We start from the raw sequence: 18,926 nt of genomic DNA on the forward strand, positions 1-18,926 counted from the left end.
GTGACTAGTGGGAATATTCGTACCTCAAAACAATCAACACCTTCAACTACAAGAATTCACTGCAATATCATTTACGAAATCGACGGCGCTTCGTTCCGCTTCGACGACAACAGAAGCACGGTGGCAATCGATATCGGCGTCGGCGTCGGCGTGCATATCGGCGAAGCTGACGAGGCGCCCTCCGATATTTAACTGTTGGGTAACCTTTATCAGACTGTCTTCGTATTTCAAACGTTCCTGACTCTTCTCTAGTAGACGGTCGATATTTATCATCGTCACATAAATTACATTGCGTCTTCAAACGTTTTACTATCGTCCCAAAATGGGTACTGCTACCACAGCTGTGTAGATATTGTACCACAGTCTGCCCAATTGGTGTAACTAGGTCTTCTAAGTCTTCCAATTCGAGTTTTAGGTTGTCGCCATTAAAATCGGTGCTGATGGTTTTCGCTGTTAGATTTATCGGTAACATGTTCGTGATTAAACTCAAAATTTAGATATTGTTTTATGTTTTACGATTTTTTTATCAGATGCCCAGTTTATGATGTATCTGGTGACGGATTATAATGACATTTGAATGACATATGTAAACATCAAAGTACGGAAGGTGGAGATAAGGAATGGAATCTCCATATACCAAAAAGTGTCATCAAAAAACCTTAAATAGGTGGCGCTACAATACCTAGAATACTTGAAAAGAAAATCAAATCATAGACAGCGCACTTCACTCCGTCAATAACGCCTAGGTTCTTAGCTACTCTAGCGCTACTCTGGAGAGATTTGGAACTATTATTTATAGCTGACCACTGGACACTTTTGCATAAGTTCTGCCTATGGAGATTGCGTTCCTTAACTCTACCTTCCATACATCAAAGATTACAACTATGGAGTGTGGAATTAAGAGGAGTGACATCTCTTATGGTAGAACTGTTGCAAAAGTGTCCAGCTGTCAGCTATAAATAATAGTTCCAAATATCTCCACAGTAGCGCTAGAGTAGCTAAGAACCTCGGCGTTATTGACGGAGTGAAGTGCGCTGTCTATGATTTGATATTTTGTTCAAGTACTCTAGGTAATGTAGCACCACCTATTTAAGGTTTTTTGATGACACTTTTTGGTATATGGAGATTTCTTTCCTTACCCCTTAGTTGTTTGAACATTAATTAGAATTGAAAATTTGAAAAATTTACCATTACAAATTAAACCGTAAACTGCAACCGTCGTAACGGTGCACCTGATATTTAAAACGTCAGACTTCTATGAAATTATTACGTTTACTTAACACTTGCACTGTTAGGGCTATAAAAATCTCTGCCAACTTATCTTGGTCCGACTCTAATTTTGCACTGAATCGAACAGAAATTTGACATTGATGATGACAAATGCCAGACATAGAAGTTTTTGTGGCACAAACGAGTGTTTGACAAAATGAAACATCGATAAATCTGTTATCGATAAGTCTGTCATAGATTAATAATTAAAAGGTGTAACTTCTAGTTGCTGTTAATTACCGAGAAATAACAAGAATGAACATCAATTACAAATCGGTACATGATTTCTTTATTAACTACGTATATTTAATACTTAAAAAAAAACGTGAACTGTAGTATGCAATGCAAAAAGAATACCAAACTACCAATATATCAAAGAAGATATCGAATTCGCGGTAGCTATCTTCTCATACAATGTTTAAAATATCTATAATGTTAAGGTAACATCGATAACGGACATGTCGATATTTAATTTTGTCAATCACTTTATTCTGCCACCAAAACTTCTATATCTGCAAATGACACACTTCACAAGCCAAACCAAGCATAAATGCATAAACCAAACGAACTTGGCTACCACTGCTACCAGTATTATAGGTTCAAGTCGGAAACAAAGAATAAAATCGAATAAGCAAGGATCTGATTCCCAAAAAACTGTTTTTTGTTAACTTTCGCAAAATTGACATAAAAACTTATAATAATGGTAGGTAAATATGAAAATTAAAAAATAAGTTTAATAATATTTAATCTTTATTTCATAAAAAAGTATAAAAAATTAATTACTAGTGACTAATAATATATTTTACAACATAGTGTTTCCTCCACCCAGAGACCTATAGAAAGGACTCCTAAATGGTAATGAACGAATGTTTTAAATTATCTATAGATACCATTTTAATCCAAAAATGATAGCGCTGACCAGAGTTTACTCAAATTGTGATTTAATTCATCCAATAACGAGAGAACGTTTTCGAAAGCAGATTCTAAGAAGCCATGGTCGGCATTCTCACTTATCTTAATTTCTGCATCGTCTTCCGTTATTTTAGTATTTATTTCTATGCCTTCATTATCTTTACTAGATTTATGATTATCATTCTCATAATCAGATGACTTATCGTCATCATGTTCAATAGCATCTTGCATTTCTTTATGCTTTTTCAAAAATTTACCAAATTTCCCATAGGTCTTTCCGTCCAAATCTATTTCGTTCTCCACAGTCTTATCATCTCCACGTTTTTTATTGCTAACTAATAAACTCCTTTTCCTTCTCAAGTGAGAATCTTCCTCATCAGCTTCATTTAAATCCTCTCTGTTTCTGTAATTTCTTGAATTCCTTTTGGAAAGTTTACTCATATTATTTTTGCCTAACTTTCTTTGTTTCATTCCCTTAATGCTCTTAGTCAAATTCAATTTTGGAATTTTAATACCATGGATGTTGTTCATAAGTTTCTCAAAAATACCTGAACCTAATAATTTATGTTCATATTTGATCTTCCTGTCCCCTTTCTTTAACGACTGCCTTCTCAGCTTCCTTCTGTTATCCAATTCTTCTGCAGAAATTTGGCGTTTGACTCTGTTTGTTATCGAATTGTCTTTAACTTCAATCAAACCTTGAACATCCCTTAAACCTCTGTTCATACTGTCAATCCTGCTTCTTAAAGCTTCATTATTATTAATATCGTTAAATTCATTGACATTGATATCAAGATCAAAATCATCTAAACTGATAGACCTTTTCGATCTAACCTTCTCTTCACTCTCATCAAGTTCCTTTTCCTTTTCTGATTCATTTTCGTCGGTGACATCTTTTGTTTGATTTGTTATTTTACTCTTATTTTCTTCAACATCTATTTCTTCTTTACTTTCATCTTTAATCTTGACAGGTTTAGCTTCAACTAGAGTAGCGTTATTCTTATCATCGTAGTCAAAACAAGCGTTGACCTTGGTGTTGGCAAGGACCCAGAAGCCGAAGGACTTGGGAGGGAGGTTAAGGAGCAGGGTCTTAAAGGGGCGGACACGCTTGACGACTGGTCGGATGTTTCCCTCGTAGAACATTGGTCGACCATTTACGGCAATATTGCTGAAATAATGAAAAGATTAGTTAGAGCACAGTTTATTCACTAATACCAAGAAATTGTGATAGAAGCTGAACTTTCGATGAAATTTGCTATAGGGGGGTTATCGGGAGCGAAAAATCGATCTAGCTAGGTCTTATCTCTGGGAAAACGCGCATTGTTTAGTTTTTATATGTTCTCCGAGCAAAGCTCGGTCTCCCAGATTTTAACTATCTTATGTAATTATCTCGTATTGGTACATACTCATATTTACAAACCTAAATACAAATGTGGTGGTTTTATTACACCTAATATAAATAAAGCCAGCTAAATAAATTTGAGAATTTAGTCCAAATATAACAATATCCTCCTACAGGTAAAGCTTGTAAACCGAAGATTATCTCCCAACCACTCAATCAGGAAACATTACCCGCTATGATCATGCCCCAATATAAACTGCATTATATCTCCCCCCTCCTCCCTCTTCGCCAGCTTCACCGAGAATCTTGCCGGTTCGCTATCCATGTTCACTCCGTAAAGGGTCACCGCGCCTGGTACTGGCTTGTGACGCAGCGATGTACAGTGTGCGAAGAGAGCCGCTTGTCCATCGGACGGTTCCATGTTGAGCTCTAGCACGCGCTCACCGACTAGATTCTTGAATAGCAGGGCCATGTAGAAGCTCTGGTAAAAGCAACAAGTGAAGTTATGCGAAGTTTTTCTGTTGTGTTGGTGTGTGGAACAAAGCTAGATTATAATATTTTCAAGATATTTTCTCAAGCTGGTATACGAACTTCCAGAAGTTCGCTAATGATTGTTAGAAGATGACAGGACATAACGGTGAAGTGGTACGTGAGAATTCGACATTCATAAAACTTTACGGGCCTGATTTTGTTAAATTATGTTGTATCCATTGACATTGATTTATCTAAGGAAAAGCCTTATGGGCACTAAGAATGGTGCTAGTTCAGTGGTGTTACTCACAAATTCGAACCAATTAAACTAGTTGCAACAATCGCGCGCGTGATGCGAACTCATCAACCAATCGCGGTGTGGCGTTAGACTGCACGATTTGCTCGAATTCGTGTGCGTGACACTTATTGCTCGTAAGGCCCGTCCTTAGATATATGTCAATGGTTTTATCCCTTTCTTACAAATAGCACTAACTAACTTAACTAAATACATAAGTCAAAATGACAGATAAAGACAAACGATTCATAACTAATTCAGGCCATTAACGCGTTTATGAATAACGCCAATGAGTAAAGTGAGTATATAGAATAACGCCATTAGTTATTAAATAAATATATAGCATTTTCTGTATTCACTTACCAAAGTAGGTTCATACAACTCATTCTCGAGCAATTCTCTGAAGTGCACATGGAATCCGTTCCTGGCAGAGTAACCGAGGCTGGTCAGCCAATCTGCTGCACGTGCCTATAAAATAAATAAAACCGGTTTTTCTAAAGGCTTATATTATTATTGGGGTGTTGCGGGCCTTTGAGTGCCACCTCGACCAAACAGTGATCTATTGCGAGATTAATAATGCCCGTGGAATCCAGGAAGTGCCATATTCTTTGGGCCGTAATGTTCTGTACCTCATAGGGTTGCAATACATGCCGCCCTAAGTAGGTACTTCTTTTTAACATTAGTGGTCCACAGGAACAGAGAATGCGCATTGCAGCCTTCTCTGACTCCTGGCACCTGCATGTCGCATCTTGTTTCTTCTCAGAGACCAATCGTGCCGAGAGATGCGTGGCTGAGGGGGAGTTTAGCCGCTAACGATGACCCTCGGTACCGGGCAACCTCGAGGTGTATTATGCCTTATTCCGGCAAGCAGGGCTCTGCTGAAATGGACTAATTTTCCCTAGCTACTCGTGGGATTTGCATGACTTATATTAGGTGTAGGTACTAATACTAATAACTGACCTGTTCGCTATGCTGCTGTGGGCGCTCCGTAAGCCAGAGAGCGTTACTGGTACTGAGAACTCGGAGGAGGGACAGACGAGAGGCTTCTGACATGCGGGCTAGTTCGTGTGAGGATGAGTTACTGGAAACAATGAGTTTTTATTTTATTTCTTTTAGTGCATTATCACAATCCCTTTCTATTCAAATTCTTTAGTTGTCCGTGTGCAGTGGTGTTATTGATATAGTTGTATATACTCCTAACTCGTTCAAAAAGGTCGCACCTTAGTAATGAAGGATTGACTTTGTCATTAGCGCGATGTATAAGACGCCGCTCTCTATACAGCGCCATCTCGCGTGATATTGATTAAACATCATTGTATGAAAGTACTCTACCGAAGTGCAAAGGCGAACAATAGCTATTAGCCTAGTACTTAAGAGGCTGTCAATACCTAAAGCGCGCACACTGTCTATTTGTATCGGAGTAATTGAGATAGCACTGTCGGATGGTACTGGGCCTGGGCAAGGGAAGGAAAATTATTTAAATAAAAAAAAGTGGATTATTAGTGTAATATTTTATTCAACAGCGGTTTAGATATAAATGTTTTGAAATTGTGATTTTAATTGCAGACCCATAAGTCAAAACAATAAAGACATACAACCGTTTAATTGTAATTTTAAGACCAATCTTTGCAATTATTTTCTATCGAGCCGATTTCTTTCAATCATGTATCGAGTACAACCACGGTCTTTGAAATATAATTAATATGAACATATATTTTTCTTACTTGACTAAAACAAATAGTCTTTCTTAAAAAACTGTTTAAGTAACATCAATTTCAAGGACATTGGGTGTTGACAGCCTCTTAATAATATGAGTTGCTTCAAATGAGCCTTGTTAGGGCATAGCAAACTTAAGGATATATCTTCGGGAAGGTCTTTTCTATTACCTATCATGTAATATTTTGAGAAATATTTTTTTAATTGATTTTTCGCAAAAAAAAAGAAAATTACAACATATAGTGCGCTGTCACGCCTCGCTAAACGCACTTGGCGTCGGCTCGATAACCTAATCTCATATAATATCAGCTCCGTAATCTTACACACTGACATTAACCACGAGAGGAAATTAAGCCTGGTATAAATTCGGTTTCCGTGCGATGTCCCAATCAAGTAAGATTTTTTTTAGTTTCATTTAAGTTTTCTAAGCGACTTACCCATTTAAAAGTACAGCATCCATACTATCAGCAGACAATGTCACATAATCCTTAAAGTCGCTTTTAGAACCTGCTTGAAGGCACGCTGACACGTCACCACCAACCACCTTCCAGTGGCGGGCGTCGAATGTGTCCACCATCATGCGGAGGGTTTGCAGGTCGTTGAGGTAGTCTTCGAGGGTCTGGTTGTTACATTCTGGGAGAAGTTAGTTGGTTGGTTGACTTGGTTGGTTGGTGAAGATTGGAGGAAGTCATAAGTTAAAAAGTGACTAGAACAGGGGTTCCTAAATTATGCTCACTGGCGAAGTGAACAACATTCTGAAGTGTCTTTATTGCAAAGCAGTCTTATAAAAATCAGAACATGTAAAGTATAATACTACAAAAAAAAACAATGAAATGATGTCGGTCATGTAACAGAAATATCAGATTATCGGTTAACTGGGGTTACTTTGAATCGCAGCCAAACTTTGATTATAATTATCGATTTTTAAACTATAAATAATAGTAGTTTCTGTACCTCTAGAGTAAATTTATTCGATAGCGTGACTTAACGCAAACGCGTACCCACGTCAGTACGCGTTTGCGTTAAGTCTTATTTTGTATGGGATTTTGAGTCTCCAAAACGTCCCGTTTAGCGCGCTGTTTCTAAATCCCATACACAATCAGACTTAACGCAAACAGTTACGTCACGTCACGCTATCGAATAAATTTACACTAAGGGTGTAGAACTGTTTCATCGTGTATTTCTGTTAAATTTGCCAATTACACCATAAAATTCTTAAGCTGGCGTTCAAAAATCCACTGCTTATTTCTCGAAAATTGATGATCAATGTTTACCTGCTGTTCAAAGTTACCCCACTTTACGGTAATGAGTAAAAGCTTCTCATGATCAAAAACTTTTCCAACTTTTTTTTACTTTCTGCAACTTGCACGTCCGTAGTAGCAATATTATGTAACAAAGACTCACCATATCCCAACTGCCAGTAGATTTCCTGCACATCGTCCTTATCCGCTATAGTGAGCATATTCAACGCTGGATTAGGATCCCACATACCAGTCTCAGTCTTCTCACCATTATTCACAGCAAACACTAAACTAAAACCAGTATCTTTAGCCCATTTCGCAAACCTCTTCCATTGTCTATGACTCACTTCCAAATGATCTTTAGACAATCTTCTTAATCTTTTATGGCGTTCTTCACTGTCCCCTTTATGTGACTTTAATTTCGATAATCGTCTAGACTTTAGTTTCGATAATAAGCTTTCATGACTTTCGTCTTCAACAAACTTTATTTCTTCATCATAATCTTCTGATATCTTTTTATGTTTTTCTAAAGCATGAATCTTTGATTTCTTTAGTTTTGGTTTTATTTTGTCTTTAACATCATCTAATGTTTCTTCTTCTTGGCTGCCAGAGTTTAATTGTCTTCTATGTCTTTTAAGTAATTTTTCACTTGATCTTCTCAGTTTTGTAAGAATATCCTCGTGGCTGTCTTCGTAATCATAGTCTTCTTCTGTTTCTTTTTTAATTAGATGTCTTTTTTGCTTGTTTGGTTCTGGAAGGTGAGTGTCTAGATGGTCAATGGTCATGCTCTTATTATTGAAGGTGATGTGGGAAGTGGAAGGGCCGGCTATCCGGAGATACGCTGGCGTGAGTGAAGCTGCCATGCATGTTGATTCTTTACTGAAATAAAAATAGAACAAAATAATAAAATACGTAACGAAAACATGCTCAACATTTGCAATTATGGCACATTGTCTGATTTTGACAATTCGGAATTATTTGTAGATAGTTTGGTGTTTAAAGAATCACTATATTTTCAAGCCAAGGCATTTTTTACATTGTGGGGGCTTGGGGAAGTTTAAGATATAAATGTCATGTACCACTCATTGCTTACACCTAGCAAAACTATGTAAAGTTTTAAAGTAAGTGTTGATCATGTTGACAAAACGAATATATCGACAAAAAATACGGAAAGTCGTCCTAAATAATGTCGATAAGTTAGGAGAACGAACTGGTCCATTCAAATAAGCCTGTAGAGGACTTTAGAACGTTTACGAAAATATACTGTCAACCGGGGTGAATAGGGACATCTGGGGTGAATAGCGACAAAACTTAAAATGATAATTACGTTAAGATTTCTTAATATCTATCCACATAAATCATATCATACAAAATGTACTACTATTTTCAAACGAATGATACAATTTATGTGGGTAGATATTAAGAAATTGTCAGGTAAATCTCATGTTTTGTCCCTATTCATACCAGCCATCCCTATTCACCCTGGTTGACGGTCCCGACAACTAAATACCTTGTTCACCTTCAAGGTAAATCAATAAGTAGGTGTAAAAATCAACATGCGTCAATATTTCGTTCGATAAACATAAACAAACTCAGAATGTAAGCAAAAAAACTTAGGTTCGATAAACTCAACCACCAATTCAGAGGGCCTACCGCGAACACCGAAGTTCACAAACTGCGGGCATCTTTCTCTGTCACTCCAATTACGTCTTAACTGGAATAAAAGAGAAGATGCCCGCAATATGCAAACTTTGGTGTTCGTGATAGGGCCAGTTCCGAACACTAGAAGCAATTCAAATAAAGCGCAGCAATATAAATCATGACTCGATAGCGAAATCGCTAGGCGAATAAATTTTAAATAAGTGTGCATATATTTGCAAGCGTTGGACTGAATTCTGACTCTTTGTTACTCAACTTTACCTACATTTAATGTAACATCACGCTAATGTTATTTTGAAACATAAATAATTAAAAACCGGCCAAGAACATGTCGGGCCACGCTCATTGTAGGGTTCCGTAGTTACTCTTCCGTCACAATAATCTAAACTGGAGCTTAAAGTATAGTAAATTGTTAACCAAGGGATGAAACGGTACCTTTCACCCGAGTTAAACAAATAGGCAAATTTGCATAATCAGTACCTAATTAAAGTAAGTCTTTTTACTATGAAGGGAAAACTTTTTGCGATAACTCAAAAACAGCTAAACTGATCATGTCCGCTATAGTTTTCATTTAATGTCTTTCTTAAGCTCTACTTCCACGATTTTTTTTTTCATATTTTTTTTTCGGTCGGAGCGATTATCTCCGAATATATTCACTTTATCAAAAAATGTTTCTTGAAAACCCCTATTAGATTTGAAAGACCTTTCCAACGATACCCCACACTCTAGAGTTAAAGCGAAAAAAAAATTTCACCCCACTTTACGTGTAGGGGATGTACCCTAAAAAAAATTAAATTTTTAGATTTTATTGTACGACTTTGTCGGCTTTATTGATTTATATATCCATGCCAAATTTCAGCTTTCTAACACTAACGACCACGGAGCAAAGCCTCGGACAGACAGACAGACAGACAGACAGACAGACAGACAGACGGACATGGCGAAACTATAAGGGTTCCTAGTTGACTACGGAACCTTAAAAAAGGCAATTGAAATCCCAACTTTTTAAAGTGATAAAAATGTCCACAATGACGCTGTGTTCAAGTTTCAAAAATAAATTCATATAGGTGCTTACGAGTACCTATATAAATTTTAAGCTTATGAAGTAATAGTTGGTAACAGTTATTTGTTGTACAGTCGAGTACACAGATATCTTTACAACCCAACATTTCAAATATATGTCAACGCGACCTTAAAGTCAGTGTCATAGAGGCGTGTAAATATATTATCGGCATGTTGGCTTGTAAAGATGTTGGTGACGTCGACTGTACAATGTGGCAACATTGTTGTTTAAACCCTCATGCTTATTGATACAACAAGCGAAAGATTCCTAAATTGAGCCCCGAGCGTAGCGAGTGGGTCGCAAATCGGATTTTTTTTATACCACGTCGGTAGCAAACAAGCATACGGCCCGCCTGATGGTAAGCAATCACCGTAGCCTATAAACGCCTGCAACTCCAGAGGTGTTACATGCGCGTTGCCGACCCTTTAATCTTGAGCTTTATAAGGCATGAGGATTAACTAAACTTTGCTACCGAGTGAAATACATCATTTTTCACCACACGAGGAAAATACCAATTTGAAAATATTAAAATCAAATCCAGATGATCGCTATCATTCAAAATCATCACTAAGTCAATTCTACCAGCCAACATCAGGAAACAACTCAAAATTTTCATGCAATATTACTTCAACACTCTTGTGGATAAAATCCAAGTTACTAAACAGTTTTTGAAGAATAAAGAGAGTTTTTACGAGCTGAAAAGGTGAAAGTATGCTACTTTTTATTTTGCGGATATCTTTTAGTGGCTTAATTTTAAGTACCTACTTGGTGCTTCGCACGAATGTTTTAATTGCTGTTGATGACCCAAAAAAAATACTCCTATTTTTGCGCCGCGGGTACATATATCTACATTTTAGTCAACTAGGAACCCTTATAATTTCGCCATGTCCGTCTGTCTATCCGTCCGCTTTGCTCCGTGCTAGAAAACTGCAATTTGGCATGGATACATAAATCATGCATGGAGATAGGATGGTAACATAAAAACTATTTTTTTTAACACTCACCTGCTTAAATCATCGCTGCTAGTAAACAAATACTTTGGATCTATCGTAAAACTAACAAATCTACTATCAACTTCGTTCACATGGTTCTCCGTCGATATTCGAATATTAAACGCTTCTCCATTCACTTTACTAACTAAAAACAATAAAGCTAAAACTAAATACCGCACTAAGCGGCTCATTTTTAACTAAAAACTAAACTTTGTGACAAAAATAAGCGCTTGCAACGCAATCTCAAAAACTGAATAAACTACAAATTAAAACCCAACGTTGTTATGTATATTTTTAAATGCAATGTCAACAGTATGTGAGGAGTGTGTTTCTTTTTATAAGAATTAAATAAGGAAGTGTTTAGGAATGCAACGGTTAATGGAAGAATTCAGATGTGATAATTGTTTAAGTAAATTACTGTCAACTTACCTAGCACGCAAAAGCAATTAACTTAGGGCAAAGTTGTTGTTTAACCGCTCGTGCTAATATTGATACCCGAGCAAGCGAAAGATTCCAAAATTGAACCACGAGCTTAGCAAGTGGTTCAAAAAGTGGAATCTTGAGCGTTGCGAGGGTTTCAAGGCACGAAGGTAAAACAAAATTTGCCTCCAAGTGAACCACAAAACTTTTTACCGCATCAACGCTAGGAAAATACTAACTATAAAATACTAAAAAAATCAAACTAAATCAAATCCAATTGAACGTAAACTTCTACCAGCTAACATAAGATACCAACATAAAATTTGGATCTGATTACTTTGCCCCACATGGTGGATAAAATGCAATTTTCGCATTAGTTCATGAAGAATCAAGATGGCCTTTACCAGTTGGCGTGGTGAAAAATATGAGAAATTTTTGACTTTATTCCCAAGTGGAATTTTTGCAATTTTGGAAACTCCGACGGCACATTAAGTAAGCCTGTGTCTCTTTGTAAATAAAATTGTAACCCAATGCTTTCAACTGAGTCGTAGGTAATTAAGTCGTGAGCTGATCCCGTTGCGTCACATCTGCAATGCGACGAAACTGTTTACATTGCTAGTTTACATTCGCTGGTATAATATACACAACAAAGAATTTTGTGGAAGAGGCTTACAAAGGTTTTAGGGTTACTTTTTCCTGAGGACCCAAAATTAGGCGTCAAATTATCATTTCAGTCGGGGGAGGGCGATGGCTGAGATACGCGTCATACTCGTGAACGGGATCCTTTTGTGGAGACCGGTCTGTTTAAGCTTACACGGGCTACATATTATGTTATAATATAGGTATGTAACTTTACTTTTGAGTGGCATTCACGAAAGATACTTCATTCGTTTCCTGTCCGATGGTCTGATTAAATTTCTTGTCTTTTATTATTCATAACTTTAAAAATATTTTATCTCTGACACATAGAGACTTTTACATCTCTAAAGAATTTTAGTATTTGGTTTAATTTTTTTGTCATAGTTTTGTTTTATGGTCGCAAGTTCCAAGAATATTATTGCCCGAGACGGTGTTTTTTTTTTTTAATTTTATGACGTATTATGTTTTTTATCTCTCTGTAAACTATGTCTGCCTTGAAACCTGGACTTTTCAATCCAATTAAAATAAATCGCACCATTTAAAACGTAAATTAGAATAGGTACTCCTTTAGTTAATTTAGCATTTGACCGATAATTTAAAATAACAGCAACACGTCGCTCACAATAAAACAGTAAGTAAATAATCTGCTGACTAGGATTGCATGCCGCGGTGTCTAGTGACGTGCGACCACTTTGTGAATATTGTCACGTAAATATAGTGAGTCATGTACAGTTCGTGTCATTCACGATGACGCGCAGATTTGTCAACTCTAACCTTTAATATTATGACAATACGAGTCAAGGCATGCGTCGTCGTAAATGACACGATACGGAGTTCATAAATATATTTACAGTATTTTCTTGCCACCATCAATGTGCCTGCTCTTCTTGAGCCAACTGGCATTATCAGGGATGATGGCAAGAGGCCTGATGGGGTGTCCTTGGTTCCTTGGAGCTTGGGACGGATGTTAGTGTGGGATGCTACCTGCGTAGACACACTGGCACCGTCCCACCTCCAACGGACTAATGTAAAAGCGGGCGCAGCGGCGGAAAGCGCCGAAATTTTGAAACGTAATAAATATAAGAGCCTCGGTAGAGAGTACCATTTTGTACCTTTTGGCGTTGAAACTCTAGGTCCATGGGGTCCCAGCGCGCACAAGTTTTTTGGAGAAATCGCGAAACGTCTGGTTGACGTAACTGGTGACCGAAGAGCTGGCGGCTTCCTCGCACAACGTATCAGTATTGCGATACAACGAGGAAATGCCGCCAGCATCCTTGGTACAATGCCTCAAGGGCCTATTTTAGATATAAGCTAGTTATAGTATTCATCTGTATATATCCATTATGTATATTGTTATTGTCAATAAATAGATTTATCTCTTTACAGTACATATTAAAAAAAATATCTTTATTTCAGAACATTTAGATTCCATAAATCATTGTTAGTAAACGAGGACAGTTCATTATTGCTACATGTTAGTATATTTTTTTTTTCATAACATAATTATAAATAATTGACAATAATATTATTAACAATGAAATCAAAATTCATAATAAAATTATAATTAATTTAAATCATTTCGGATAGGTGGAAAGCGGATTGGTCTGCTTCGGCAACACAGAACAGCCATATATGTGACCCGACTCTTCTTCTTCTTCCTCGCGTTGTCCATTTGCCACGGCTCATGGGAGCCTGGGGTCCGCTTGACAACTAATCCCAAGATTTGGCGTAGGCACTAGTTTTTACGAAAGCGACTGCCATTAGACCTTCCAACCCAGAGGATATACTAGGCCTTTGTTGGGATTAGTCCGGTTTCCTCACGATGTTTTTCTTCACCGAAAACGACCGCGAGCGCGATATATGTGACCCGACTAAAAACCAAAAGGGTTTGCCCTTCCTCGGAAAATCTGGTGCCGCCTGAACATGCTGAGAACCGGACATGGCCGCTGCAATTCAGCCACACACAAATGGGGATGGACGGCTTCCCCACTTTGCGAATACGGAGAGGAAGAGCAGACCATCGAACATATTTTCCAACGCTGCCCACTCCACTCATATCCTGGGCCTCCTGAGGACCTGAACACCGTGACACCTAACTTGGTTGCCTGGCTTAGCAGCCTCAATCAAGGCTACACTCTGATTGCCCTCAATGTATATACAAGGTTCCCGTGAGCATTGCGAGAGATTTTAGAAAAAAGCGGCCAAGTGCGAGTCGGAGTACTTTTGCGAGGTACAAGTGCGAGGCGGTTGAGTATTTTTTTTAAGTTTTTTATTCTGTTATTTTAGAAGTTACAGGGGGGGGGGCACAATTTTATTCACTTTGGAAGCGTCTCTCGCCCAAACTGTTCAGTTTAGGAAAAAATGATATTAGAAACCTAAATATGGTAACGGTATTGACGTTGTTAGATTTTAGCAACGCATTCAATACCGTTGACTTTGACATCTTGTTGGGGGTATTGCGTTCTCTCAATGTTTCTCCTGCAGCAGTTAAGTGGTTTCACAGCTACTTGGATGGTCGCCGGCAACGGGTTAAAGCTGATAACTCTTTATTTTCATCTTGGTGCAGTACGGTGGCAGGCGTTCCGCAGGGTGGCGTGCTGTCCCCTTTACTCTTTTCAATTTTCATAAATTCTACTAGGTACTTCTAATCTCCTTTCTTCTTATCATCTCTATGCCGACGACCTCCAAATCTACTCCCAAGGCCTGCTTGACGATTTACCCCTTGTTGTTCATTCCATTAACACCGACTTAGAACGCATTTCTGAATGGAGCTCTTGCTATGGTTTAAATGTTAATCCGTCCAAAACTCAAGTTATTATCATTGGCAGCCCGAGAAGCATAGCAAGAGTCGATTTCGAAAGTTTACCTGGTGTTTTATTCGATGGGGTACTCATTCCCTTTTCTAACCAGGTTAAAAATCTTGGCGTGATAATAGATCGAACTCTTTCTTGGTCTCCGCAGATCAGCGAGGTGAGCAGGAAGATCTTTGCTACAGTTGGTTCCCTACGTCGCCTTCGTAACTTCTTGCCTCTCGCCACTAAAATTGCGCTTGCTCAGTCTCTCCTTCTGCCTATTTTAGATTATGCAGATATCTGCTATTTAGACCTTACTGAAGAGCAATTGAACCAACTCGATCGACTTCAAAATGTTTGCATTAGATTTATTTTTGGATTGCGCAAATTTGATCATATTTCAAGCTTTCGTTCAAAGCTTAAGTGGCTACCTATTCGTTTCCGTCGCAACGCACATATTCTCTCCCTCCTGTATGCCACTCTGTTTCACCCCAATACTCCTTGTTATCTTAAAACTCGGTTTAAATTTCTTTCCTCTATCAGATGCTCTCAAAATCTGTTACTAGTTCCCCCTCCTTCCTCTTCGAAATTTTACATTAACTCTTTCAGTTTTCGCGCTGTCCGGCTGTGGAATGCTCTGCCCGTTGACATCAAACGTGCTAAATCGCTCTCTATTTTTAAAAACCGATTAAAAGAACATTACTTGTCTCTTTCATAAATGTAGTTGTTATTCTTGAAATTCTTCGTTATTTGTATGGCTTTTCCTTTGTCATTTATTTATATATTTATTTGTTATTTATATATTGTTTATATATAGTAATAAATGTAGTATACCTATATATATTAAATATTTGTAGTATATGTATTTTATTTTATTTTTGCACCACCCGTTACCTTGATTATGTTCGCCATTTCTCTATCTGAAGGTTGTCTGGAAGAGATCGCTGATTAGCGATAAGTCCGCCTGTTGTTACCTACCTATTTATACCTTTACATACTTTGTACCATTTTTTTTTGTAGTGTGCAATAAAGCATTTTATTATTATTATTGTATCTCCTTGGATTTCACGGGCCTATAAATCCCGGTCTTTTGATAGGCTTGCGTGGGGATATAGATCCAACACGTAGAGGCCCCTTGGAGAGCTTTAATGTCATGTAGAACGCCTGCTGGAACCCGTTCACAGGCGCAACAATAGACACCCATGAACCGGTCGCAGCAGGCATTGGGACTATTGTAGTAAAAATGAACAGTATAACGGTCTATGGATTGAAGTTTGGGAGGACAATGAGACTGGGTTATTGCAAAGACGTCCGGACACCTGCCATAACAATGTTTCCACTAGTTATCGAGGCAGGCGGTGACTCGCCGCCCACTAGATGGGCCCCTGAAAATGCCTTCGTGAAGACGACCAGGAGCAACACCGGTGTGAGCGGCTCAGGGGTGTCGAGAGGTGTACGCCGCTTTCTACCCAGTGGCTGATAACAGCCACTGTGCCAACTCGCGTCTTATGCAAGTTTTCACTTCCACCCCTGGAGCATTTAGCTCTAACGACTCCTCTCTGGACGGCCAATGAAGGCAAGCCAGAGCTGAGAGTCCTGCGGGTCCCCTTGGTGTCCACTCCGACCGACGAAGACACGCCGGAGACGGAGACCCTGACCGACTCTCGGGAGTACTCGGGTCCGTGGGGTCGTTACTCCCCAACAGCTCGCCACAAGCTGCCCTGCGGATTTATTATTATTATTATTATCATTTTTGAAGACCTATCCATAGATACCCCACACGTATGGCTTTGATGAAAAAATATTTTTGTTTTTAAATTTTATGACGTATTAAAAAAAACTACTTACTTGATCTCGTTCAAACCAATTTTCGGTGGAAGTTTGCATGGCAATGTATATCATATATATTTTTTTTTATTTTTCATTCTGTTATTTTAGAAGCTACGGGGGACACACATTTTACCACTTTGGAAGTGTCTCTCGCGCAAACTATTCAGTTTAGAAAAAAATGATATTAGAAACCTCAATATCATTTTTAAAGACCTATCCATAGATACCCCACACGTATGGGTTTGATGAAAAAAGATTTTTTGAGTTTCAGTTCTAAGTATGGGGAACCCCCAAAATTTATTGTTTTTTTTCTATTTTTGTGTAAAAATCCTAATGCGGTTCATAGAATACATCTACTTACCAAATTTGAACAGTATAGCTCTTATAGTTTCGGAAAAAGTGGCGGTGACATAATCGGACAGACAGACGGACAGGACGAATCTATAAGGGTTCCGTTTTTTGCCATTTGGCTACGGAACCCTAAAAAGCCATAAAAGATTCAATATGACGATAAATTTACATATAAAAGGCTATCTATAGTATTTAGGACCATTGTGAGTTTGCTATGATAATTACTTAACGAAAAACATTTCTTATTTTAAATTATTTTTCCTACTCCTCTACTGTTATCTGTCATTTATGCATTCATTAACACGAATATAAGAACATACATAAAAGATTTCAAGAAAAGTCTATATTGTCTATTCCTCATAAAAGCTCTTGTGCTTTTATAAGCTATAATGTTACTGCGATTAATGGCTACCAACCTAACAAAACCAAAACGAATACAGTTTTAAACTAAGTGCATTGATGCCAACTTACAAAATATTCATTTGGTTGCATAGTAAAAATAATTACGTCATAAGTCAGAAACACGCATGTGACACCCGTAATATAGCAACACCCATAGACTACGAAGACCGCTTAGCGTTGCTTGTTAGTCTCCGTAGGCTACGGTGGCCAAAATTGAGAAAAAACTGTCCAAAAAATTAATTTAGCAAGTAGCAAGTACCAGGGCCTCATGAGTTACGAGGAGGAGTCGCCGACCGGCCGGCCGCGGCCCGGGGCGGGCCGGGCGCGTAACAAGGTATGCTCGCGCGTCTTGGCTATATACTTTTGCTGTAATTTGTTTACCTAAATTAAGATTTATTTTTGTTGACTCGTAGGAAAAATATTGTATGCAACGTTGTATAAGTAGGTCAAAAAATTCTCGTGGCGTATTCCTTTACAATGTTCGCCTACGCCTTCGGCTCCGGCTCACATTGTAACTCACGCCACTCGCCTTTTTTGACCCTTCTTATACAACTGATGCATAAAATACTATAAGCTTATCGCGAGGTCTAGCTCACAGCCACTAGTAGCTAGGTATTTTCAAGGTAGCTTGTGATTGGCAGATGATTTTCTACCTTAACTCAAATACAATAAAGTCAATGTTAAAACCACGCCGCCCACTCGTTATGACGTATTTATCTACTCATCCGCCAAATCATGACGACGTTTGAAGTATTTACTTATGATTACTTAATCAATTACCACTATTTACAAAGGTAGAAAAATCAAAGGAATAAAAACTATTTGTCGTGGTCAAGTCATGTCAAGTACAGTCGCCATTACTTAGATATGTCGAGCCGGCCGAGGTGCTCAAAAATATCTCAACGCGCACTCTAACGCCTTGACAATAGAGACGTGTTCACATATTTGTGAGCACCTTGGCCGCTCCGATATATCTGTTGGCGACTGTACAAACTAAGATACATGGAAATACATACCAGGCAGTAAAGTTAGAAATGTCTCAGAACACATGTAATTGTCGGCCTAGGCCACCTCTAATAATAAATAGTTATTTGTTTTTAAGTCGTTGTTTAACTACTTTAACTCCTTGTACTTATAATCGAGCAAGCGACAGATGTCAAACTTTCGAACGATTCGAAAAGTGGAATCTTGAGCGTCGCGAGGTGTTCAAGGCGCGAGCTAGGGTTAAACAATTAAATTTTCATCACACTTGCTAGAAAAATATCTTATTTCATGCAGGTGTACTAAAGGACAAAGGCCTATATTGTTCCCTCGGGAGTTATGGATTATGAAAATATAAGCTATAACCCCCTAGGGAAGTGATGAAAAACATTGTGTGTAACTCCGGTGGTAAGGATATTGCAAACTCAGGTCTTTAATTCCCTCCAGCCTGCGGCTGTCAGGAATTATAACCCTCGTGTGCAATATTTTACTTACCCCCCTCGTTGCACAATGTACTATTGCCACCGAGTGACACACGTTTCACCACGCCA

General features: G+C 38.2%; 1 protein-coding gene across 1 annotated transcript; it reads right to left on the reverse strand.

Moving 5' to 3' along the window:
* Positions 1-2,003: 2,003 nt before the first annotated feature.
* LOC133529610 (uncharacterized) lies at positions 2,004-11,264 on the reverse strand. The gene is made up of 7 exons (XM_061867361.1): positions 10,973-11,264; positions 7,410-8,125; positions 6,443-6,638; positions 5,250-5,370; positions 4,653-4,757; positions 3,754-4,004; positions 2,004-3,349 (listed from the first exon to the last, which is right to left on the reverse strand). The coding sequence occupies exons 1-7, from the start codon at positions 11,149-11,151 to the stop codon at positions 2,164-2,166; spliced, it is 2,754 nt and encodes a 917-aa protein (XP_061723345.1). The 5' UTR covers positions 11,152-11,264; the 3' UTR covers positions 2,004-2,163.
* Between the last annotated feature and the right edge of the window lie 7,662 nt (positions 11,265-18,926).

The sequence above is a fragment of the Cydia pomonella genome, chromosome 21 (assembly GCF_033807575.1).
Source record: "Cydia pomonella isolate Wapato2018A chromosome 21, ilCydPomo1, whole genome shotgun sequence".
Taxonomy (NCBI): Eukaryota; Metazoa; Arthropoda; class Insecta; order Lepidoptera; family Tortricidae; genus Cydia; species Cydia pomonella.